Source organism: Scleropages formosus, chromosome 2 (assembly GCF_900964775.1).
Source record: "Scleropages formosus chromosome 2, fSclFor1.1, whole genome shotgun sequence".
Classification (NCBI taxonomy): Eukaryota; Metazoa; Chordata; class Actinopteri; order Osteoglossiformes; family Osteoglossidae; genus Scleropages; species Scleropages formosus.
Genome location: NC_041807.1, coordinates 8,892,033 through 8,916,442, shown reverse-complemented (window position 1 = coordinate 8,916,442; position 24,410 = coordinate 8,892,033). Strand labels below are relative to the sequence as shown.

At 44.0% G+C, this 24,410-nt stretch overlaps 1 protein-coding gene across 3 annotated transcripts in view; it reads left to right on the top strand.

The window, feature by feature from the left end:
- LOC108940016 (tubby protein homolog) overlaps positions 1-24,410 on the top strand; it is a 73,524-nt gene that overhangs the window by 40,681 nt on the left and 8,433 nt on the right. Inside the window, exons 1-4 of one of the 3 annotated variants that reach the window (XM_018761776.2) lie at positions 1,739-2,125; positions 14,777-14,828; positions 18,775-18,937; positions 21,115-21,249. In XM_018761776.2, coding sequence (XP_018617292.1) covers positions 2,088-2,125; positions 14,777-14,828; positions 18,775-18,937; positions 21,115-21,249 — 388 coding nt within the window. In that variant the 5' untranslated portion in view covers positions 1,739-2,087. Of the gene's footprint in view, positions 1-1,738; positions 2,126-14,776; positions 14,829-18,774; positions 18,938-21,114; positions 21,250-24,410 lie in introns of those variants that run through there. The other 2 variants (XM_018761768.2, XM_018761786.2) reach the window with 2 other exon arrangements.

The window sequence follows — 24,410 nt, the reverse complement described above, 5'->3', positions numbered from 1 at the left end:
ACGCTGTAGGCAAACCAGCTGGAAGCGGGATCCTTGTGCGTAAGACTATGGAAGCAACTGAGGACATCTTGCTCCCAGCTGCATGTCCACCTGTGTCGGGCCCTTCTCACACCTTCAACACTGCTCGCCCTACAGACCTTGAACCTTCAGTCCGCTGACAAAAGAGAGGTGTAGAAATTCCAATTTTGCATTTGTTTTTATCCTTTCCCTGGCTGTAAAACCAGGTGATATTCAGCAGATTCATCCTGTGGCATTCTCTTGATGAGGGCTTCTCCTGATCGAGCTGTTGGATCGGCCAGGGCACCCGTGCTCTTTCTTAAGTTTGAAGTTCATGTTATTTTGAGACTAAATGTTTTCTAGCTAATGGAGGTTGTTAATCTGCTTGTCCAAGGATCCGGTGCCTTCTGCTGCTCAGGACTGTTTGTAAATAAGCATTTTGTGGAGAAACAGGAAATCCCATTCATGGTTCATGTAAATAGTGTGTTGACCTCCCAGACATATCCCCATAGCATCATCAGCCAGCTATGTGTCAAACCTTTCAAATTTATTCCAAAAAATCTGTATGTCTACAGCAGTACACCTTGAAGGTTGCCCCAGAGGTGGTGTATGGTTGCGATGGAGTAGAGCAGTGCATCTCCTACATTCTGGCCATCGTGCTGGATTCCCCAAAATCCAGCTGGGAATAGATTTGTATTGCTTTGCTGCATTTTCTCCGTTGTGTGGTTTAACACCGGATGCCTCCTGGGGTTCCCAGATAGCAGCCCCTGGCAGTAGGGGTGGAGATGGAGGTAAAGGATGTATGACTGAAAGCTCCTCAGCCAAACAGGAGCACATTTAAACCAACGCAATGGTGTGTGGAACTCCATGGAGCTGGTGGTGCAGAGAAAAATGTGACTAAACAGATAATGCTCTGGAAATCCTTGAGGCCAGTTGGATGGGGGTTCGAAATGTTCGGCAGAGTTTCTAGGTGATACTGCAGGATTTCCTCCCTGTTTCTCGAAATAAGATGAACAATGAAATACTCAGGGATTTTAAAGAATGCAATCATGGTTCTGATTTTGTGTAAGATGTGTGCCATCCTCCACATTGAAATAACCGTCTCCTGAAACAACTCGAGGCAGACTTTGATGACCTTGTTTTATCATATCCTTTCCGTGGCTTTTGATGCATCTTTAACTGTCCGTCTCTTGAAAAGAAAGGCTGTCTCTCAGATATTTGTTTTGTCAAATATTAGGATTTTATTCATCTTCATTTCTCCAAAAGATGCTACAGCTAATTAAACATTAGAGGACTTGCAGATGCGTTTTTGACCTGGCATCTGCAAGACATTAATACAGTGAGTCTTTGTTTGGGTGGAACGCGCTAAATCAAAGACAATTATCCCTTCCCTGTACTGCCCCATGCTAATGAACTGTTCACTCAGAATTAATGAATAAATCACAGCTCAGGAAGCACTTGGAGGACCTCTCTGTGCGGTCACTGTCTTTTCAAACCTCTGAGTGTGTGTGTGTGTGTGTGTGTGTGTATATAATTCAGTGGTTTCGGGGAGCACAAAGGATCACTAATGTTAGAATTTCGTGACCAAAAGGGATCACCATTACCCGTGTGTCTCCTCTGGTCACCAGGGTGAGGGTTTAATGGATGTTTCTCACTAAGGGAGAGGGAGAGGGAGGGAAAGACGGAGCAAGTGAGCGAGCGAGTGAGCGAGCAGAAGAAGCGAGAGGGAGAGAGAGTGGGGCACAGGAAACGGGAGCGCTGGAGAGTGTGTGTGCGTGACAGCGAGGATACAGACAGGATGAGGAAAATGCCTTTTCTGCTGCCGCGACTGAAGCCTGCTTAGAGCACGAGGAGCCCTCGCTGGAGTCCCCACGCACCTCCCACCTCCGACGGCACCACACACACGCGGGCCCTCACCAACCCTGAGTGGGAAGGTCGTGGAGCTACAGAGAGGTCTGCGCCACTCTGCTTCCCTGTCTGGGGCAGACGATGCTGGGGCTTCGCGTGCTCTCTACACGGACTCTTTGTCGCCAGGACCGCCCCGCCGTCCCCCACCCACCCTCCTCCCCGGACGACGCTCCGCCTGAGATATGAGCTCCAAGCACCACTCAGATTGGATCCCTTACAGGTACTGTGCCGTGCCCTTTGGAAGGAGGGGAGGTCGCCATGCGAGGCTGCACATGTTACAGATGGAGGGGAATGAAGACCACCTGCAAGTTTACACACATCTGCGCTGCTGGTTTTGACATTGATAGTCTCTTTTAAACTCTCAGAGGCTTTGTATAGGATATTTCAAAAACTCGGTATTTTGTGCGGTCAGGGATGGAGTTTAGTGTTGGTTGACGGCTTATCGCGATTGAATTACAATCACGCAGTTAAAGAGTTCTTATCTGGATTGTAAACAGTTTAGAAGATGGAGGATAATGGTGTTGAATTTACATGGTCCACGAGGCTCTTGAGGCCATGGGAAGCTATAAAGAATTTTCTTCTCGATTTTTTCAAGTTTTTCGGTTTAATTGTGCAGCGGTTACTTTATTTTATGGAAACGAAAATTGCAAGTTCATTTTAAGCGTCAGATAATTCACAGCCAATCCTAACCCCGTAATGTTCTTCACAAACATTCGCCGTTGCTTCCTCTAATTTAGTATTCTTTACAAACACCTGGGTGAGTACCCGCTCTTTGTTTTGCGGGGACATAACCCGTGCGTTTTATCCTTGCCTCGCTTGGGGGTCGGCCGTCATTAACCCGCCCGATGCGGTCTCGTTCTGCTCAGAACGGTCAGATGATGTCAGCATTAATTAAGTTACTTTTCTCACTCAAGGATAAGATGTATGTCTGCTCTCCATGGCATCCTAGCCGCCACCGCTGACGCCGCTTCCCCGAGAAGCCTCATCGCCATGGTTGCACTGTTTCGGCAGCTGCCATTGGCTGCCGGTTGCTACAAGTTACGGGGCCCCGTTGGCTGCTCCCCTTGTGGTCACGTTGCGTCAGGAGTGCTGCCTGCGCTCTGAACTACTTCGATGTGTGTTGCTATTCTGGGGATCCTACATTCAGCTGGAGAGTGGGTGGCTGTATGGGGGTTGCGGAGGGGCTCCACACTTTTATATACTGCCCATTTAACAGGGTTTGAAAGCCTGTTCAGGACTTACAGCTACTCCATTTACTTCACATGATTCAGCTACTCGGGGCTTATAGTAAATAATGCAAAGTCTTCCGGCCTCCTGATTCATGAGATGAAAAACAAATATCAATTTGTGGGCGTGGACTGGAACCGCACAGGAATAAATTACACCTGACAATATGAAATATCATTATAGCTGCACATGGCAAAATCTGTTCCTTTTTTTATGGTAACCTGTAGTAATATACCTGGTGAACCTCTGGTGAGCTTTTCTCCGGGTTGTGAAGTCATTGTGGGCCTGTGTTACGGCCTGTGTTCATTCAAGATATGTGCATTTATTTATTATCACTGATTGTACCAATGAGAATATTAAACCTGGGGCTTTTTAAGTCTACTGACCTCACTGTTGCCATAGTGGCCATATATCAAATGCAAGCTGTACAGACAGCTAATGTTAAACATTAAAGCCCCAGTATGTTTTTAATCATTAGCCTGCTGAGGCTGTGCCTAAAGTGGCTGCAGAATCAGAAAGAAGACATTTAAAATCAAATAACCTCTCATGACGATGTCTATCAATCATGGTAACATTGCTAAAAATAAAAAGAAGTATACATAAACCAGATTATAACATCTTTACATCCTGCTGTGTCTTTTTAAATAAACCATTTTGCCTTTGATTTATGATATTCTGTTTTTTTCAAAGCAAATTATTTGCAGTGAAACACTGTACGAGAAACACTCCTATTAGTAAATAATGTATTGCCTGGAGCGAGAAGAGGATGTGAAGCATAGTGCTTGCTTGTTATCTGTCAGTGTTTGTAAAACATACAGTCAAATTATGGGTGGGGGTTTCAGCGGTGCTTTTTCCAACATTGCGCCCCGGTACACGTCCCACAAAACACATGTCACAGGGAGAAAAAACAACCAGAATAAACAACTGAAAGGAAAATGGGGCCTCTTATGTAAAGGTTTGCTTCTTGAGAGACGGTTTTTTAAATTTATATATCCAGGGTGCCGCAGTGGTGTAGTGGTACAGTGCTGGTGCCCCGTGGGTTTGAATTCAGCTCAGTCTGCGTGGAGTTCGTATGTTTCCTCAGTTCTTGCACGGGCTTCCTCCCACAGTCCAAAGATGTATCTCAGGTGAAATGGCAAATGCAAATTTCCTGTTGTGTGTATATGATTGGCCTGCCCTGTGATGGACTGGTGTATGATCCAGGGTGTACCCTTACTCATGCCTTATGCCTCCAGGTTATGGTCTCGACCTCTGAGAGCCTTTGACAAGCAGTTACTGATAAAGAATAATGAAATTTTATGCAGGTCTGTTTCATGAGCATTGTTCTTCCGGTTTCTTGTGCATCAAAGTGTGATACTAAGAGGGACAAGAGCAAAATGTTTGTTTTTAAGCCCAGATGGTGAATGCAAGCTCTATAATTTCTTTTACAAGCATTCTAGTGCAGTGACCCTGGACTGAGGTACAGTATCAATGAGTGTCTTCCGTGTGACAAATATTCCAAACAGACTGTGTGTTCTTCACACCCCATACATCTAAACACGACTTTGTCTGTTCAATGGTGCTCACAGTCGTAAACCTCGCCACGCGCAGATGAGTGTGACGCCTGACTCGCTTGTGCTTTGCCCCGTGGGTCGCTCAGTCATCGGAGGTGAGAATCTGAGAAGGAGCTATTTGGAGCATGAAATGAGGCTATGGACCGATGGGTCCTCCACAGCGGTAGGGAGACACTGAAAGATGGATTGGCATGGGCGCCGCCTGCTCCAGGTGCCCTTCATGGGCCATTTCCCTGCCTAACAGTGCCCCACCCCCACCCTTGGCACACCCCAGATGGGGCCTGCCATAAAAAATGAATGGATCTTCCCGATCAAGCGGGAAGCTGAAGGAACTCGACTCAGCTAGCCGCAGCCAGTCGCTCTCATTAATCCTGCATGCACCAGGTGTTCTGTGTGGGGCCCTTCAACCACAGGGCACTTAGTGGGGTTCAAGCCAGTTCCAGAGGCAATTCCCCCATCCCTCCACAGTACTGAAAGCTGGTCCCTGAAAACCACTAGTTTTAATGAGCTACCGGTGGGCTCTCTCTCAGCTGTTATCATGGCGAACTGTCCCCCAACTCTCTGCTTCCCCTCCGCATCATGTTGGCTCAGGTACAAATGGAGTAGCAAATAAACGCAGAACCTTATTTCTGGCACTAGCAGTTTTGTAGCTGAAGCACAGACTGTTTTGGGTGTTCAAGTCCTAGCAAGCCATTTAAAATTAGCAGTTCATTTTACAGCTTTCAGTATTAAGCCTGTTTACTGGAGTTAGATTGATAACTGCAATCATTTCAAGGAGGAATCAGTAACCATGTAAATTTGGTTGAGATCTGGAGCCAGTCCCCAGACGCCTAGGGTGCAAGGCAGAGCACACCCATAATTCGACACAGTCCATCACACGAAGGTGTTATGTATATATCTTTTTTTACCGTCTTTGATTAAATCTTTGCTTAACTGACACTTTCATTCAAATTAACTTAGAGTATTTAACCCGTTTAAACAGCTGGGTAGTTTTACTGTATTTACTCAGGGTAAAAACCTTGCTCAAGGGTATTATTGCAGTAGCAATTCAATTCAATTTATTTTTATAGAGCACTCTTCTCACACAGTGACACAGGTGCGCTTGAACATAGGCATAAGGCAAAGAAACAAATACATCAGACAAAGAAACAAAGAAGACAGTTGACTACAGACTAACGTAATACATCATCAATGCTTTTATAAAGCTACAAATACGCCTTCTGGCCACGTAGGAAAGGAACAAAAAAACTTGCAACTGAAAGTCAAAGGAGAGAAGAAACCTCTGGGGGTCCAAGTGCCAGTGGCTGCCCTCCCCTCCTGGGCATTCTAGATTAAATAAGACTTCTAAGTCAGTTTACAGGTGGTAACGGCATTGTTGCTGTATGGTAGCTTGATTTCCCAGTTCAGCAAGGTACAGTGCTTTGAAAAAGTATTTGCCCCCATCCTGATCTCTTCTACTTTTGTTGAATGATACTGTTATTTATTGAAGCAAAAAAGTTATCCAGTACCAACTGGGCCTGTGTGAAAATGTATTTGCCTCCATAATAGATTTCTCCAAATCTATGAAACTGCATTCACAATGGGGTTCAGCTGGACTAGGCGCAACCAGGCTTGATTACTGCCAGCCCTGTTCAATCAAGCTGACACTTAAACAGAACTTTTTCAATAGCATGAAGTTGGTTAAAAGGTCTTACCCAGTAAAACACTATGCCAAAGTTGAAAGAAATTCCAGAAATGGTGAGGAAGAAGGTGAATGAAATACATCAGTCTGGGAAGGGTTACAAAGCTATTTCAGAGGCTCTAGGACTCCAAAGAACCACAGTGAGAGCCATTATCTCCAAATGGAAAAAGTCGGTACAGTAGCGAACCTTCCCAGAAGTGACCGACCTTCCAAAATTCTACCAAGAGCACAGCGATGACTCATCCAGGAAGTCACAAAAGAGACAAGGACAACATCGAAGGAACTACAGGCCTCTCTTGCATCGATAAAGGTCACTGTTCATGACTCCACTATCAGAAAGAAACTGGGCAAAAATGGCATCCATGGAAGAGTGGTGAGGTGAAAAACTACTGCTAACCCAAAAGAACATTAAGGCTCATCTGAATTTTGACAATACACACCTTGATGATCCTCAAACCTTTTGGGACAATGTTCTGTGGACTGATGAGTCGAAAGTGGAACTGTTTGGAAGACGGGGTCCCGTTACATGTGGCATGAACCAAACACCAAATTCCACAAAAAGAAAATCATACCTGCTACAGTCAAGCATGGTGGTGACAGTGTGATGATGTGGGGATGCTTTACGACTTCAAGGCCTGGGTACCTTGCAATAATTGAGGGAAATATGAATTCTGCTCTCTACCAGAAAATCTGAAAGGAGAATGTCTGGTCTTCAGTCTGTAAGTTGAAAGTCAAGTGCAACTGGATTATGGAGCAAGACAATGAACCAAAGCATAGGAGTAAGTCCGCCTCCGAATGGCTCAAAAAAAGCAAAATTAAAGTTTTGGAGTGGCCTAATCAAAGTCCTGATTTGAACCCAATTGAGATGCTGTGGCAGGACCTTAAATGGGCAGTTCATGCTCAAAAATCCTCTAATGTGGCTGAACTAAAGCAGTTCTGCAAAAAAAGGTTTGGCCAAAATTCCACCATAGCACTGTGAATGACTGATCTCCAGTTATTGGAAATGTTTGGTTGCAGTTCTTGCTGCTAAAGGTGGCATAACCAGATTTTATGTGTAAGGGGGCAATTAGTTTTTCACATGGGTGATAGGTGTTAACTTTTTTTTGCTTCAATAAAAAAATAAAAATTCACAACTGCATTCTTTGTTTATTCAGGTTGCCTTTGTTTTATGTTGTATTCCATCTGAGAATCTAAAACGATTTAGTATGAGACATACACAAAAACAGAAGAAATCAGGATTGGGCAAATACTTTTTCACAGCACTGTACATCTTGTCCATCATGGCGGTGGGTCATCACCTTCAGTCAGCATGGGGTGCTTCTGTAACTGCAGGTTTTATTGTAGGGGAACAATGTTCAGCAAGAAGAAATTGTTAGTAATTTATAACTTCAACAAATAAGTTTAATACATTTTGATACAGAGGTGGGAAAAACAGAAACACAGCCAAGTGAAATTAAATTTTTGTGGTGATATGTCCGAGTGAACATACAAGTTTTCAGTCTGGATTTGAAGACTGAGACAGACGGGGCGTTTCTGACAGTAACTGGTAGACTATTCCACAGTTTAGGTGCTCTATAACTAAAGGAGTGACCTCCTGCTGAGGTCTTATTGATCACATGTACTTTAAGGTAACCCGCATCCAATGAACAAAGATATCATCCTGGGATATAAGAATCAGTAATCTCACAAAGGTAAACTGGAGCAATGCCCTGTATTGCCTTATAGGTCAGAAGTAGGATTTTATAATCGACTCTAAGTGTAACTAGAAGCCAATGCAGTGATTTCAGTACCGGTGTTATGTGGTCATACTTCCTAGTTCTAGTGACAATTCTCGCAGCGGCATTTTGTACCAACTGTAGTTTGGATACAGTCTGATATGGACAACCCAGTAATAAAGCATTATAATAGTCCATCCTGCTTGAAACAAAAGCATGAACCAGTTTCTCAGCATCCCATCTACATAGGAATCGCCGTAATTTAGCTATGTTTCTCAACTGAAGGAAGTATGACTTAGTCAAACTATTTACATGAGGCACAAATGACAGCTTTCCATCCAAAAAGACACCCAAATCCTTAACACAATCTGTATGCTGAAAGCTTATACCATTTGTGGTAAAGATTGGTGTGATTCTGTCAAAAGTTTTGGTATCACCACCCACTACAAGTACCTCTGTTTTAGTGACATTTAGAGATAAAAAAAAAATTTACTCATCCATGGTTTTATATTGGTAAAACAGTTAGCTAAAAACACTGCATGTGATGGGTCATCAGGCTTAAACAAAACATAGCTGTGTGTCATCGGCATATGAGTGGAAACTTACATTATGTTTGCGGATAATGTCACCCAGTGATAACTTATAGAGTGAGAACAGTAATGGACCTAACACAGAGCCCTGTGGCACACCATATCAAACCATAGTTGAGATAGAGGGGCTGCAGTCATGTGTCTTCGCCATTGTAGGGGGGCTGGTGACATCACATACCATGTAAACAACCTCCATTATCTTCAAAATTAACAGAGATGGAACCACGATTTGAACGGCACAAACGTAGCACAAACCAATGAGCTGAAATTCGAGTTTCTGCGGCATTGTAGGGGGAATCGAGTGACGTCACATGCCACATAAACAATCTTTAATATCTTCAGAACCAAAGGAGATGGAACCGCGGTTTAAACGGCACAAACCGGCACAGACAAAGCACAGACGCAAGAGCCCGAATTTGAGTGTCTCCGGTGTTGTAGGGGGGCTGAGTGATGTCATTTCCTGGAAAAAATAAATTTTGATATCTCAAAAATAGCAACAGCACAAATTCTAATTTTTACGGCACAAATGTAGCACTAACAAATCTTGAGGTTTTGTTTATTTGTGCTGTTTGTAAGGGGGCCAGCTTCACGGAGCTTAACAACACGTGTGAGCGCCGTTTCAGTGCGGAAACCAGACTGAAATTTTTAAAATATATCATTATGATAAAGATATTTTACAATTTGGGAAGCTGTGATCTTTTCTAAAATTTTTGAAAAAAACGGTAGATTGGAGATGGGTCTATAATTACTTGGGTTATTACATTCCAGATTTGATTTTTTTAGTAGGGGTCTAATAATAGTGACTTTGAAAGCTTTCGGAACACAGCCATTAGTAACGACATATTAACAATATTAACAATAGGTTCTGCAAGTATGGAAAATGTGGCTTTCAGTAATTTAGTGGGGATTGGGTGTAAAGGAACGGTACTACCTTTCATAGAGCGAATTAGCACGGTAATTTCCTACAGTTATTATGTCGAAGCTAGCAGTGGCCTTGTGTACAACAAAACCTGCTGCCTTGATTTCATTTTTAATGCAGTGTGATATTTACTGAAGACAGTGAGTTTGAGTGTTTGGGTTAAGGGGCATGTCATCAGTACTCTCCTGGAAATTGACCTTGCAACCTCTTGCACAGTTCTGTCATCACTGTGCCCCTTGCTGCTGCCCTTTACTAATTAGAGCTTAAAATTAATTTTAAGTTTTCCGGAAGACGAGGCTTTTGAAATTCAGTCCAGTGAAAATGTTTTTGCTGAACACCAGTTACCCATTATGAAATGGCAACGGTAAAGGCAAAGTACTGGCATACGTTCTCAGAGCAATACCCTAGGAATGCCCTAACATAACAGGTTTATTGTACTATTAGAGAAATGTCTCTGGACTACTTTTCATTCAAGACGGCTGACAGTTTTGTGATTGCAGTGTGTTTTTCTACTTGGTGAAACATCATGAATTATTCAGACACAGAGTTTTCATTCGATCCAGAGAATATCCCAGGTACATCAAAATCCACCTCTAAACCACCAGCATATAAATAGAAGTGTTTTCCTAATACGGCTGGCCTTGACTGTGGTCGAAAAACAGGTGATGAAGGAATGTGGTGTTTGCTCACACTTATTAGTGCTGCTCCTCCTCACTTATTTGGCTGAGATGCCAATGTCTTTGTGTTCCACCTACGGTAAAGCCGTTACTTCCAGGCTAGTGGAATTGGTTGAACATGCGTCAAAATATTTATTCCCATTCTTCTCCTTCAGCACCACTGACCCCACTCTGCACTCCACTACATGTGACTGAGCCATCATCCCACCGCACTAGTGAAATACACTTATTCCTGGATTAAACCACGTCGTGTGACATTGGTTCCAACATTTTGCTTCTCCTGTTGGAAGCATCGTCAGGGAGCTGCGACATCTTGTAAAGGTTAGATGTGAAATGGAGTGTTTGACGAGGGTGTATTTATGGGCGGGAACGGGGTCGGAGGTTGTAGCGGGTGGTCCTGATAGGTGGTGCCCCCGCTGTGTTTTCCACTTGCGCTGTTACTTTCGTATTACAGGTATGCTCGCTGAACTGAATTTTAATGAGATGCGGTCGGGTTGTTGCGGAACTGGCGCGGAGACTCGAGATGAGAGGTGTCCAGGTTCTAGATAAATTGAAGCCCTCCTCACGATTGAAATTGTCAGGGTGCGTCTCTATTTCGATCGCCTCTCTTACTATGCAGCTCCTGTATCTGGGGACAGGTGCGAGAATTGTGGTCTCCTCAAAGCAAATCTCGTGACCGGTCTGCAGTGAGTGTTCAGCCACTGCTGAGTCGATGTTCCCGCCCATAGATACACCCTCGTCAAACACTCCATTTCACATCTAACCTTTACAAGATGTCGCAGCTCCCTGACGATGCTTCCAACAGGAGAAGCGAAACGTTGGATCCAATGTCCCACACCATGCCGTTTAATCCAGAAGTACAAACTCCCAGTCAGTTGACACCAACCGCGGAAGCCTGCGGGTTTTGATACACTTATTTCGTTTCAATTGAAAGGCTTTTAGTTTTAATTGTCCCCATGATTTCAAGCAATATAAATTAGAAGTCTATTACTAATGTGTCATGACTGGTTAGGGGATGTGGGTCAAACTGGAAGCAGAATGAGTCAGAAATTACCTCCCCACTCAATTAGGAGGTGGCCAAAAAAGGCAAACGCTGTAAATAAACCATGTTTGTTTCATGTCCATTCATTGAAACCACTAATGTCTTTCTCTGCCCATGTTCCTTGGGAGAGACTTGTTAGTAAACTGCATAGCACTGATAGCTCAGATCAGAGAGGGCCATAGCGGAGAACCTTCAGTGTCTCCTTCCTCAGCTCCTGAACAAGAACATGCCAGAGCAGCTCATTAAAGGGCCTTCGCCATGTTTGCTAGCTAGTGACAATGCCTTTGATACACACGGGGCCTTTGTTACGATGGCTTTATCAAGTCCTTCAGGCAAAGGGTAATTAAAACTTCATATATGCTGATATTTTCTCTGATACTCTTCTGTTCTTCTGTTATTCGACCCATTTCTCCATATGTAAATATTTTGCCAAACAATTCTGGCAGCAGCATGAAATGCCTGGATTCTCCTGCATCCATACATGAAAGCAGTTCGGGTGTATTAGAGAATTTGCGCAGCTTCATCTTCCTACAGCAGTCATGCCCCACTTGGCACCTCACGCTGGCCAATCAGATGGAAGCTCTTACAGAGGTGCCTCTCTTCCTCCAATGAGCTGCGAATGACTGACCTTGTTAAATGCAGCGGGAGTATTCCACTCAAGTGCTGTCCTTGTGGGAATGCCCTATGACATTAGCACACCTGCCTCCTGTGCGCCTGTTACTCCACACAGCTGTCTGACCGTCTCACACTTCTTTAGTAAAATGCCTCACAAGGCCCTTGGAATGTTTTACTGAGAAATCTTTGAGTAGGACTCTCTTGTTCTCCAACAACTAATATTGCTCCCGTCCCTCAGCTGACTTTGCACGCTGCGTCTGTTATTTGAGAGTTATATTACATATTACTTTAAGAAGTGATATTACTTTGTTATTTTTTCGGGAAAGTAATGGGATGTATTACTTGTTATAGTTGCAACAGACACGTGGAAGACACCAGATTTAATTTTCAGATGTAATAAGTATAGTACTCTGGTGCATGTAAAAAGCAAAGGCTGCCCTGCTTCACTGGTGGAAGCAGTAAACACAAGAAAACAAAACAGGCCAAGCCATTAAACACTCTAAACATTTTTCAGCAAATTAGGCTCTCTCGTCAGTTCTGACAAACATCTAAAGTAAATAATTGGCACATAATTGCAAGATGCATAAATTAAATGCAAGACATTTCTACTGCACAAAAGTTGCAATAGCTCCGTCGGCACATAAGGGATCTTCAGCCATAATAAAGATTCCACACCCTTTGCATATCCACTTTAACTATTTACCATTTATCAACCCACTAATGTAAAAACAGGAGTGATATTGTTTTATGTTGCTGTATGTTCGTTAGCGTACGTGATAAGACAATCAGAGGTTACTCTGTAAAACACGCACACACACGCACACACACACACACACACACACATACACACAGTCAGAAGCCGCTCATCCCGAGCAGGGTCGTGGCGAGCCAGAGAGCGCAGGGTGCGGGGCTGGGGCACCCAGGGTGGGACGCCAGTCCGCCGCAAGGCATCCCAAGCAGGGCTAGAGCGCTAGACCCACCATCGAAAATGCCCTGGCCAAGTCTGCTGCAACACCACACCCCCGCCTCTGTAAAACAGATCTGTAATAATATAACTTGGGATACAAAGTAACATTTTATATAAATTTAACATGAACTCACTAAGGGTGGCATGATACAGCAGTGGATAGTGCTGGTACCTTCCAGAGCTTCGTTTGTGTGGTTGGATGTGAGTTCAAATCCAGTCTGTCTGCGTGGAGTTTCCATGTTCTCCCTCTAGTCACATGGGTTTCCTCTGGGTGTTGAGTTTCCTTCCACAGCCCAAAGACATGTATTTCAAGTGAACTGGTGACTCTGTATTGCCCATAGCGTGTGAAAGTGTGTGTATGTGATTGTTGTATGATGGACTGATGTCCTGTTTAGTGTTCACCCTTCATCATGGACCACCGGGACCCTGCATAGGAAAACACACGCTGTCTGAAACCGCTTGTCCCGAGCAGGGTTGCGGCAAGCCGGAGCCTAACTCAACAACACAGGACATAAGGCTGGAGGGGGAGGGACACACGCAGGACAGGATGCAAGTCTGTCACAAGGCACCCCAAGCAGGACTCGAACCCCAGGCCCACCAGAGAGCAGGACCTGGCCAAACCCACTGCACCACTGCAACCCCCCGTATAGGAGAAGCTGTTGATAAGAATGAAAGTATTAAAATTGTTATTGTATGTGTAAAGTAGTGATGTATTTGGCCAGCAGAAGCTGAGAATCAGAAACATCTATGACTCAAAGCAATCAGTGTAGAGGCTTTGATTAGAGAGGTTGTTTTGCAAGGAGGTAAATACATATTTACACCTTACAATGGTTATTGGACTGCCAGCACTAGACATTATGCAATGGCTAAGGGAAATATTTTGCTAGTGCCGTGTAGGAAGGAGACCACCATCATCTGACAAAGCCAGACCTAAAACCTGCCTCAGGAGTAACTGTATGAGCAGTTTTTAATGAGTTTCCTGAATTTATTTCCTCCTTCTGTTCAGTGACGACCACTGCATACAGATTTGGTTGCTAGCAGTGCAAGCAGAACATTGTCAAGCTGATCGCACAATGCTGTTCCAGGAAGGGTTTTGACATAACAGTCATTGACCAATGTCTGTTGATGCAACACCCCCTCCCTTCTCCTGTCCCTCACCACCAATCTCAGCATCTTTTCAGACATGTGTCACTTGTGGCCAGGAAAGCATCTCCCATGTCCTCTCAGAGAAGCATGCTGCCTGGGAGCCCTGGGCATTTATATAACTTCCATGGAGCTCAGGAAGAAGAGAGCTGCTGGTGAAGCAGAACAAATTCGGCATGTCTTCAGAAAAGCGAGCAAAGTGGGAGTTGACGCAAGTTATGCTGTGTCTGAGCTTCCTCTCTGATTTTCAAGACCATGTTGAGTAAACGTAGTTGAAGCTTTGATTTTAAGCATCTTTAGGCCTTTAAATAGAAAAATAACATGAATGACGCCCATGGGTGATCAACAATTTAAATTGACCCATGACTAACTCACTAAGAATGGAAACTGGTACAGATTGTCTCTGATGTGCATACTCTGAGCCATTTTCTAAGCTCTGGGCTTCATAAAGTGTTGTACAATGCTCAGAGAAGAGTTCAATTTTCCAAGTTACACAACCGTTTTGCAACCGTGTAGGCACCCATCTGACCTTAGATGCCTCAGAGAACAAAGAGTGGAAAAGAAGCCTTGTTGCTTCCATCACTCAAGTAAATGGCTAATTTGTGTTGCTGAGACTCCTTGCCACAGTTGGCTAGTGTGGCAGACAAAGCAATTTACCGAAATGCCACTGAGAAGGCCATTATAAAAATAATTGAATAACTGCTGCCTTCATGGCTCTGTCTCTTTCTCTCTTTTTTTGCAGTGTTCTAGATGATGACAGCAGTAATCTTCGCCAACAGAAGCTGGATAGACAGGTAGGTGGAATATGCATCCGACAGAGCTGAGCCACAAGGCCATCTCAACCTGGATTGAATGTCCTCCTCTTTGTTATTGCTGATGTCTGCCCCTTTCCCTCCCTCCCCATAGCTGGCAATTCATCAGTCCCATCTGACCTTTGTTCTAAAGGCATGATTTGAAAGAGGAAGTAAGAAATGAATAAGGGCAACAAGTTAAAAGAGAAAGATTTGAAAAGAAGTGTGCACTGGGATGTCTTTCCAATGTGGTGAACAGGACCTTTTCATTCAGTGTACAAACTGGTCTCATTATACATAAGTGAATTTCTTTTTGCATGCGTTTCGGTATGGTGGCACTGTTAAAACCAAATGGTATGAAGATAATTAATAATCCTCAGACTGGAGCTGATTCCTCATAAGTTCCATCATCTTTGCTGTCCTGCTCATGGGTGAGTTTGTTAATAGAGACACATGTCTATTGCATACTCTGTTTACCACAAAAGATGCAGACATTTAATCCCCTTGGTTGTTGATGTGACAAGCTGTTAAATTAATTGTGTAGTCATCTGCAAATTCAAAAAGTAATAATGCTTTTTGTAAATCACTGTCAAAAGATTTCCAAGTAATGAGATGCAGATATTTTTATACTATATAAAGTAGTACAAAATAAAGTTTTGACTGACGCAAATGGAATTACTCAGTAAATACTCTTCTACTGTTTGTCCTTGATGACAAGTCACAGTCAAGGTAAAAACCGAATCTTTCACATGTAGAATTATGAAGTGCTTAATTACAAATATGAATCATGAACCGTTTCAGTGATATTACGCTTCAAGTAGACTGAAATGGATTAAACAGAAAAAGCAAAACATACCCTGTTATTGATGATCCCTAGATTGCTATTGCAATTAACAAACAAGCTCTTCCATCTTTGATGTTTTTCCTCGGTTCAGCAGAGCAATTTATGCACTGCCTACTTGAGTATTGACAGTGCTTCTCTGTGTAGAGCACTGAAGTGCGGAGTTACTCGTGTTTATCTTTTCCCACCTCATCGAAGCTTCATGTTTGCAGCAATTCATGCAGCACTCAACAGAAACTCACCAGTGGCTGAGAATACAGTAATCACAAGTCTAATCAGCACCCTACTTTAAACATCTACAAGTAGTGTTCCAATTTTAATAATCTCTTCATGCCTTTTTTTTGGCCTGCAGATGAGGTGATCAGGAGTTTGTGCATCAAAGCACAGTACTATTGGTGTAATGTCTCACCTTCCATATGGCAACCTTTCCCATTTATTCAGAATGATTTTGGTGTAAAGGGTAGAATATTTCATCAAGGCATGTGAAATGGATGAGAATATTTGAGGCATCGCAAGGCAGTAGCTGTGCATTTTGAGCCAGTATCAACAGTGGGCTGCTGGTAGGGGAGGACAAGTAGCACCCAGTAGGTATAGAAGAATAATGACCTTGGAAGACCACCACTTTGTAGAAATCCCTAAAAGAAAAGATAGTGCTCCTACATACACCAGTTTTCCCCAGTGCTTTGTTTTCTCGTTGGCTGTCAGTTAACAAACAGTGCTTAGTTTACCATTCAAGTACCATGACAGAATCAAGAAAGGGCAACAAGGAGCACTTGCAGTGAACCACTTTATCTTCTACCTTCTAGTGAACAACCGCAGTCCACCTTGATGATAATTCCAGTGTCACTGATGCTGTCAATGAGTGAGGGAGTAGCTCTGCTCTTGCTTGGTTTCTTTGAATGTAGATGCTGGACGTGTCCATAGTCACTGTCTGTCCAAGGTGTATCTTGCTGTCTCAGAAGTGCTAAGGTGATCACACATGGTGAGGCATTTTTTTCCTGGGAAAGGAGGTTGTCTCAGTCTTAACACCCTTGATTTTTGCACTACATGGACTTTATAGTTTCTGTTCATTTTGTGAACGTGTTACATACAAAAACCCGCAGAAGGAATTTCATTATAAATTGATGCGTTCATTTGGTAACTGTTCATTTATAACAAAGAACACTGTTGCAAGATGCGAGCAAGAACAATCATGACCTGAATGTTAAAGTGAATTTTTGCATTAGCTAGATGCAGACCATAACAAGTTCCACAATTACAGTCACAGGATCCAACTGTGAGACTTTCAAGAGTTTTTTTTTTTTTTTTTCCTGCAGGCAGGGGAGCATATTGGAGAGTTTTCATTGTTAATAATCAGTCTATTTTATCTTTTTTAAAATCTTGTGTAACGTTCTTTGCAGCTCCTACATGGTGTACCATGAAACTGTATAGCACAAAACCCTGCACTGCTAGTCTGACACAGTTGAAACAGAAGCTACATTTACAACGTGTCTATGTCATAGACCTGTCTCCTACACTGGCTTTATACTGCAGTATGGCAAAGGGGATTTTCACAACTGAATTTCATAAAAGCATAGAAGGAAAAGACTGGGTTGATTTTTTTTCCTCCAGCAGACATGTTTGAACAGCTTTATGTTTTAAAATAGTGCTGTTATGGTGAATGAAAATGCAGTATTGTAAGTCCCTGTCCTCGTCCCCTCTTGGTCGGTTCACTTGTCCTGAGAAGTTTGAGTCGTTGCAGGCGTTACCCGTTTTTAAGTTCCCATGTCACAACTAAAAATTTTTCTTTTAATAAGCTCACCTTTACCAGCTCAGGATGCTCTGTTTTGGGAGTTACAGTTATGCAAGCCTTACAGAAGAACGTACTGTATCAGAGGTATTCAGACATACTGTATGCTAATGGTTCAGCAAGGTAGCGAGGGCAGTGTTTTTTTTATGAAGCCCATTTTCCAATGGGCTGTGTCTAAGCAGCACTTAAATTACTACACTGAGATAAAATAAGTAGCTGATTATTTACAGTACATTTGTTCATTTAACCGATGTGACTTGCAACGTTAAGCTATGTGCAACGGTTTATGTAGCTCGACAATTATTACAGGGTCATTTACATTTATTCACTTAGCTAAACATTTCTTCAAAGTAACTTGTAATTATTTACACAAGTGGTTCATTTAGTGGAGCAATTTAAGGTTGGTACCTTGCTCAAAGGTATTATAGCCAGAGGTGGGAATTGAACCTGTGACCTTCAGATTAAAGGTAGGAACACTTATCACTACGCTACCAGCTGTCCCACTCCTGCTTATTCTGTGTAGTCCATTGTTAATTGTTAATGGGCTACAGAATTTGTGATCCTCCTCCTTTTTTGGGATCCTTACATAACCACACAAGCTTTGAGAGAAAAACTCATCTATTAGTTATACCCCCATGGCTTTGTTCTCTGGGGAAACCTTAACAGCACTTGAGCTTACTTAAGAGCCTCCCCTATGTATATGGGTCAGAGTGTAGCACCTTCTCCTTTTTAAACAATAAGTCCATTACCTTGCAAACAGTTAGGTGTGTGGCCTTCTTAAGCCTTAAGAATGGCAGCAAAACCTGTTCTGTTTCTCTGTCTGTATTGCATTCCTTTTTTACGTGTCTCCGAGACAGACAGTCAAAGGCAATTCTGCTTGCTGCTGCCGAGCTGCTGAAACATTTGGAACGGGGATCCAGCTCTCGCTGCTCCCAAGAGCTGTGTATGTGAGCTGAAGGAAGAGGGTCTCGGTGTTCATAGGAGGATGAGGGGAAAATCCTGATTGCTGATTTCTGGCTTAATTACTAGAAAATGTGCTTGCTGTGGAGAGGTCAGGAGGGTTGAAATGGGTCATTCTGCTCACTGCCAATATTTATGGAATATGAAGAAGTGGGGGTTGTCGTCCAGATCACGTCTCATTTTATAAATAGCCTAAAGTCCCCTTTGGTGCTGGAGCCACTTTTTGTTAGGTGCCGTCGACTCGTGGCGACTCTATGGATAGTTGAGAGCCGCTTAGGGTGTGTATTCAGTTTACGGAAAATTTACACATGTACTTGAGTATGTGATTATTTGTGGTAATATGTTCATGTATGTTGTAGCGTGCTCTGCTAGAGCAGAAGCAGAAGAAGAAGCGGCAGGAGCCCCTGATGGTGCAGGCAAACGTGGACAGCCGCTCACGTGCCCGCAGGACTAAGCAGTCCGAGGAGCAGGCGCCTCTTGTGGAGTCTTACCTGAGCAGCAACAGCAGCACCATTTACCACGGTAAGAGGATAGAGTCATACTCCCGCTCACGTGCAGCTTACGTGCAGCTCTTTCACTGCATTTGGACTGGCGCGGACGTGAATGGGGCGGTTTCAAGGGCAAGCCGCATGGTCTCCCTTGCAGTCTGAGAGTTGATACTGCGGCATCGATTAGCGCTTGCACAAACAGAGTGCCTCTGAAAGACTCCTGAATGAAAATGGAAATACTGTATGAATTCCTTGGCAAACAGCTCTCAGTTCCCATAGGCAGGTCTGTTTGATCAAGTAGTCCTATTGATTTTTGTTCAGGGCCGTAACAGGGCTGTAACATGGAGGATTGCTTTATGGGAGCAATATGGAGCGCAGTAACACAGCCTGCAGCATTCATCAGCAAGAAGTGAATCTGAGTCGGGGTGAAAAAACTGATCCTGAAGTCCTCCTGCTTGGATTAATCAAATGCGTCCAAAGGTGGCAGCTCCACTGGGGCTTGCGTCTTGGTTGCTGATCGGATTCCCCAGAGTGCCATGTACATTGATCGTAATTTGATTAGCCGGCATATGTTGCTTCAGGATATGGGTGTTGTTTAGTCCATTGCTAAGAGAGGGCGCTCTCACTGCCTCACTTTTCCTCTTTCTGAGATGCATCTTCAGACAGGACCCATTTGAACCCCTGGAGGCAGCTAGTTTTCCGCAGCTCACCTGTAGCAGTAATCAAAGCTTCTTTTACATGCGTCTGGCTCCTGTCATCGAGAACAAAGAGAGGTAGAAGTTTTGGAAGTAAATATGGACGACAAGTTTCCTGCGGCTGGTGTATGAGCTAGGCCAAATTTATTGGTCTGTTTCATCCAAATCCATTGACCCTTCTGCCAGTAGGAGATGAGCAAACCTTTAAGTTAAAGCAATAAGTCTAACTTTTAAGGCTTAGTAACCTGCATTCAAACCGTGACTGCGTAGAGCTGACGGACATCGATCAGAAGCTTGCCGATAAAGGCTACTTGGCTGAACCCAGCTGACTGTCACATTGAGAGATAGAGAGAGCGTATCAGGGCACCCCAGTGTCACTGTGGTGCTGCACTCACAGCAGCTCCAGTGTTGCCCCAGTGTCCATGTCACACCGCATCTCCGTCTGCTCTGCGCATCGTGGATCACTGTGCCCAGAGGCCTGTCCACCCCTGTCCGAAGTGACTAAACAAGCTCATTAAAAGCAGAAACTGAGACACGCTGCTCCATTTTTTACAGCCTTCATTTTTCTTCAGGGCTGAGTGGACATCCAAGGGCCATCAAGTACACAACAGCCCCAGTGTCCTCCCACCAAAGATGCTGTTTTGTAGATGTTTTGGGAGTCTCTTTCAGGCAGAGCGGTTTGCAGATCAGCATCACAACCCTTCTGGATGCTGAAAAGGAGGCAGGAATGAGTGAGGTCTTGAGCTGCAGTTCAATGCATTGGTCTAAGATTTGGGCAGGTGAGCAGCACAGGTTGTCATAGGGGGGTGCTCTCAAAGGGGTACAGCTTCCAAAAACTCTCAGTGAGAAACACTTATTAGACAACAGTACAAATCGTTTGTGCCGTTTTTTTTTAACAAAGAACAATTTCAACCATTGTTTGATATTTCACTTTATCACCAAATCTTATTTGCCCTTGGTTTGCTCTTTGAAATATCATCTTGTCCATTGTGAGGTGCTTGGTTCCAGAACGTTCTGTGGACTTGCTCTACGTGCGGTTGTGCTAACCCCTGCAAGACAAAATGCCGAAGACCCCTGTCCAGTAACCTTTGCGCGCTGTTTCGCTCTTGCTAATCCAAAGTGAAGCCTCCAGTCCGCAGCCCCAGCTTAAGAGAGACACCCGGGTGAACAAGAGGATTTTCTTATCAATGGACTAATTTCACGCTCGACTTTATACAAGGAAATTAAATCTGTTAATGATACAGCTTGGAACATTTTTGTGCAGCGGTGTGTTCAAATTTTATTAGTTTTTAAAATTTCTGTAGCATTCATGCTCTGCTGTCAGACAAAGGCAAGGGCTTTAAATCTTGCTATATCTGTCTCTTGTTATTTAACACTGTCTTTTCTTCTTACCTCTTAACTGCTTCCTTTTTCCTTACGGTAACCCTTTAACCAGTTTCTTCCTGTTTCTCTCTCTCTCTGCCTTCCTGTTGCTTGCTCCCACTCTCTCTGATGGCCTCCTCATAACACCGCCCAGTGCAAGAAGCTGAGCAGGAGGAGGCCAAAGTCATAGTGGACCAACAGGCGCCGCGCTCGGTCAAAAAGGCCAAAGGCGCCTCCTCAACCCCACAGACCGGCAGCGCTAAAAAGGAGAAAAAGGGAAAGAACAAAGGTTCACTTGCATGTTCCTGCAATCTCGTATTTTCCCAGCATGCATCAGTTGTCCAGCACCAGAGTGTGTTCGTCTCTGCAGGATTTACGCCAGTTCAGCAGGTTTCCCCATGGTGTCAATGCAGTGTCCCTCAGTATCTAGTGCATTAGATCTCCTTAACTGTTCCTAGACCCCTTGAAGCATCTGACAAACCATAGCAATGTCTTGACTGCATTTTAACCTTTAATTTAGACAATGTTTTTCTCAGGGTGTTTCAGTTCCCCTGAAGACCATCTGCGGGCCACAAAGTGGTCATCGTGCCCTTGGTTAACGATACCTGTTGTAGCAGGACGTCAACCAACAGCTACAGTGCAGATTGCTTTATATGTGGTATCTTGAACCCAAGCATGACCATGGATTAAACAGACTGCGAACCATCCTAAAATGGTTTAGAACTGATATCCTACAATACATGATATTAGAGATCCCTATCCCCACCAACTGATCTTGTTCAGCTAAATGAAACTTTATTTTTTAAATATTAACAACCAATCCAACCAAATAATGTATATAACCACTTGTCCCGAGTGGGGGGCGTTGCAGCAAGCCGGAGTCTACCAGACAACGCAGGGCACACGGCCAAGGGGGACACATCCCAGACGGGACTCCAGTCTGCTGCAAGGCACCCCAAGCAGGGCTCAAGCTGCAGGCGCAGTGGGCTTGGCCAGGTCCTGCTCTCTTGCGGGTCTGGAGTTCGAGTCCCGCTTGGGGGCCTTGCGATGGAATGGCATCCCGTCCTGGGTGTGTCCCCTCCCCCTCCAGCCTTGCGCCCTGTGTGGCCGGGTTAGGCTCCAGCTTGCCGCGACCCCGCTTGGACAAGCGGCTTCAGCAAATGTGTTGTGTGTGATATTTAGCACTGTCATGACGTTTTCAGTGTCTTGTGTTCTATGCATTGGGAAACATGATCCTATTGCAGTTTAAACAGAATGATACGTTTAATTGGGTGTATACTCGAGCTAAATGCACAGCTGGAATGGTGGCACAGCAAGTAGCACGGTTGTCTCACAGTACCTGGATAGTGCGAGAGGATGTAAGTTTGATCCTCCCTCAGTCTGTGTTGAGTTTGCATGTTCTCCCAAAGACATGCTGGTCAGGTTCCCCCATTGTGTGTGAGTGACAGAGAGAGAGTGTGTTCCACTGATGTATGCATGAGTGACTCTTTGTAAGTAGTGTTTCTGGCAGTGTAAGTTACCTTGATGAATAAGGGGTGTGGGCTGGTAACGTGTGTAGAGTTTGATGGAAGTTGCTTTGGAGAAAATTGTCTGCTAAATGAAGAAATTTGCTACTGTGAAAGTGCTTTTTTTAGGCATATCTGCATTGGCTTGGGAAGACTGCGTTGTGGCAGCTGAAAGCCGTAGTTAGCGCTAATATGCAACATAAGGAATACAACACTCACGTTATTTTCTGGTACAAAGAGGAGTTTGAGGGGCGTCCTGCTCAATCCCGGTCTGGCTTTCTGCTGTAATTGAGGGAAGTGCGTGAATGCAGCAGGTCATCAAAGATCTCCGTCATCATTATAGCCAGACGGATTGTCCTCGGAAGGTGGCGACTGAAACCGTCAAACTGTGAACCGTATTCCCTTGTTGGTACATTTTTATTACCATCGTTTCATCTTTTTTTTTTTTTTTTTTTAACTTTCTTTTACTTCTACTCCTCTCATGCGAGTCTCCAGTTGGTTGAAACAAAGCGACCGCATGCCTGGAAGCGCCTCACATAGCTGGTAATCTCTGGAGGAGAAACCCGGCAGTCGCTCAGTCTTTGTTCCCAGAGGATCCATATGAAAGTGTTGGTGAAAAGACATCTGCGTGCGCTCATGGCTGTCAGACACTGCTGAGATATTCTTCAGCTACATTGTCGATCTGAATGAATAGAAATACGAATTTCCATAAAGTCATGGAATTAGTTTATAGTGTATCCTTCTATAAGGGGGCTGTAGGTGGTGCAGTACTTAGAGTCACTGCCTTGAATTGAAGTTCCGGGTATGAATCCCACCTCCTGCTGTAGTATCCTTGAACAAGGTACTTACCCTGAGATGATACAGTAAAAATTACTCAGATGTGTAAATGGGTAAATCATTGTAAGTATTATCTAAACATTATATATTGTTTTGGAGAAAAGTTTTCGGTACACAAATTATAAGAAAAAATAAAGGAAGTTAGTTTAGGGTGGGACGGGGCGCAATAAGTCGTACTGCGACCTCACAACACTTGGGTGGTATGGGAGATCGTAGGTTCGATCCCTGCTCAGCCGGTGTGAAATTTATATTGTCTCACCACGTCTGTATGGGTTTCTTCTGGGTGCTCTGGTCTCCTCCCACAGTCCAAAGATGTGCAAGCCAAGGGACTTGGTGACACTAAATTGGGCTACCCTGCTACGGACTGGTTTACCTCCTCACAGCCTTCCACCTAATGGTTTTAGGACAGGCTCTGGTTTACTGTGACCCTGCTCTGGACAATCAGTTATTGAAATTACGTGGAAGTTAGTAAACCTTGATGTGACTCACAGGCATTTTGAAGGTTATATCTGATCCTCTGTTGTCTGTTTATAATTCTCGGGTGCCTCGTCCTCCATTCCTATGTGATTAATTTTGGAATTGGGGCAATCAAACATCTACATGCTCTCTTTCATCCATTCTGTTACAACTTGATTCCGTTTGTGTTGCTATTTCACCTTGACTCTGTGTCCACTCGGCTTTTCAGTTTGGAAATGCTGTGACAGCAGCGGTTAAAATGATGGTGCTTTAATTACTGTGTGGATAAGTGCTTTTACGTAGGATTCCATGCCGTTTTTTTTGTTGACTGGAGTGTCATATCCACCCAGTGGGCAGGGCGGCCTCTCAGGACACACAGTGTAATAACCTTGATCTCACCCCATCTGCCAAATTTCACCTCGCATGTTGAAATTTGAAGAAAAGGAAGTAAAATGTCAGTGTCTTTGAGGCTTTGATTGCTTGGCAGCACCCTGTCTTTGTGAAGAAGCACTTAATGTATTTTGAGACACGGGTGCCGGTGGCCAGCAGGAGCAATTAGGGATGCTACTTTCTGCCCCGTGTTGGGGGCTAATTGAGTGAGAACACAGGGGCTGGTATGTGTGAAAGCCGGAGAGGAAAACGGAGAGCGTAA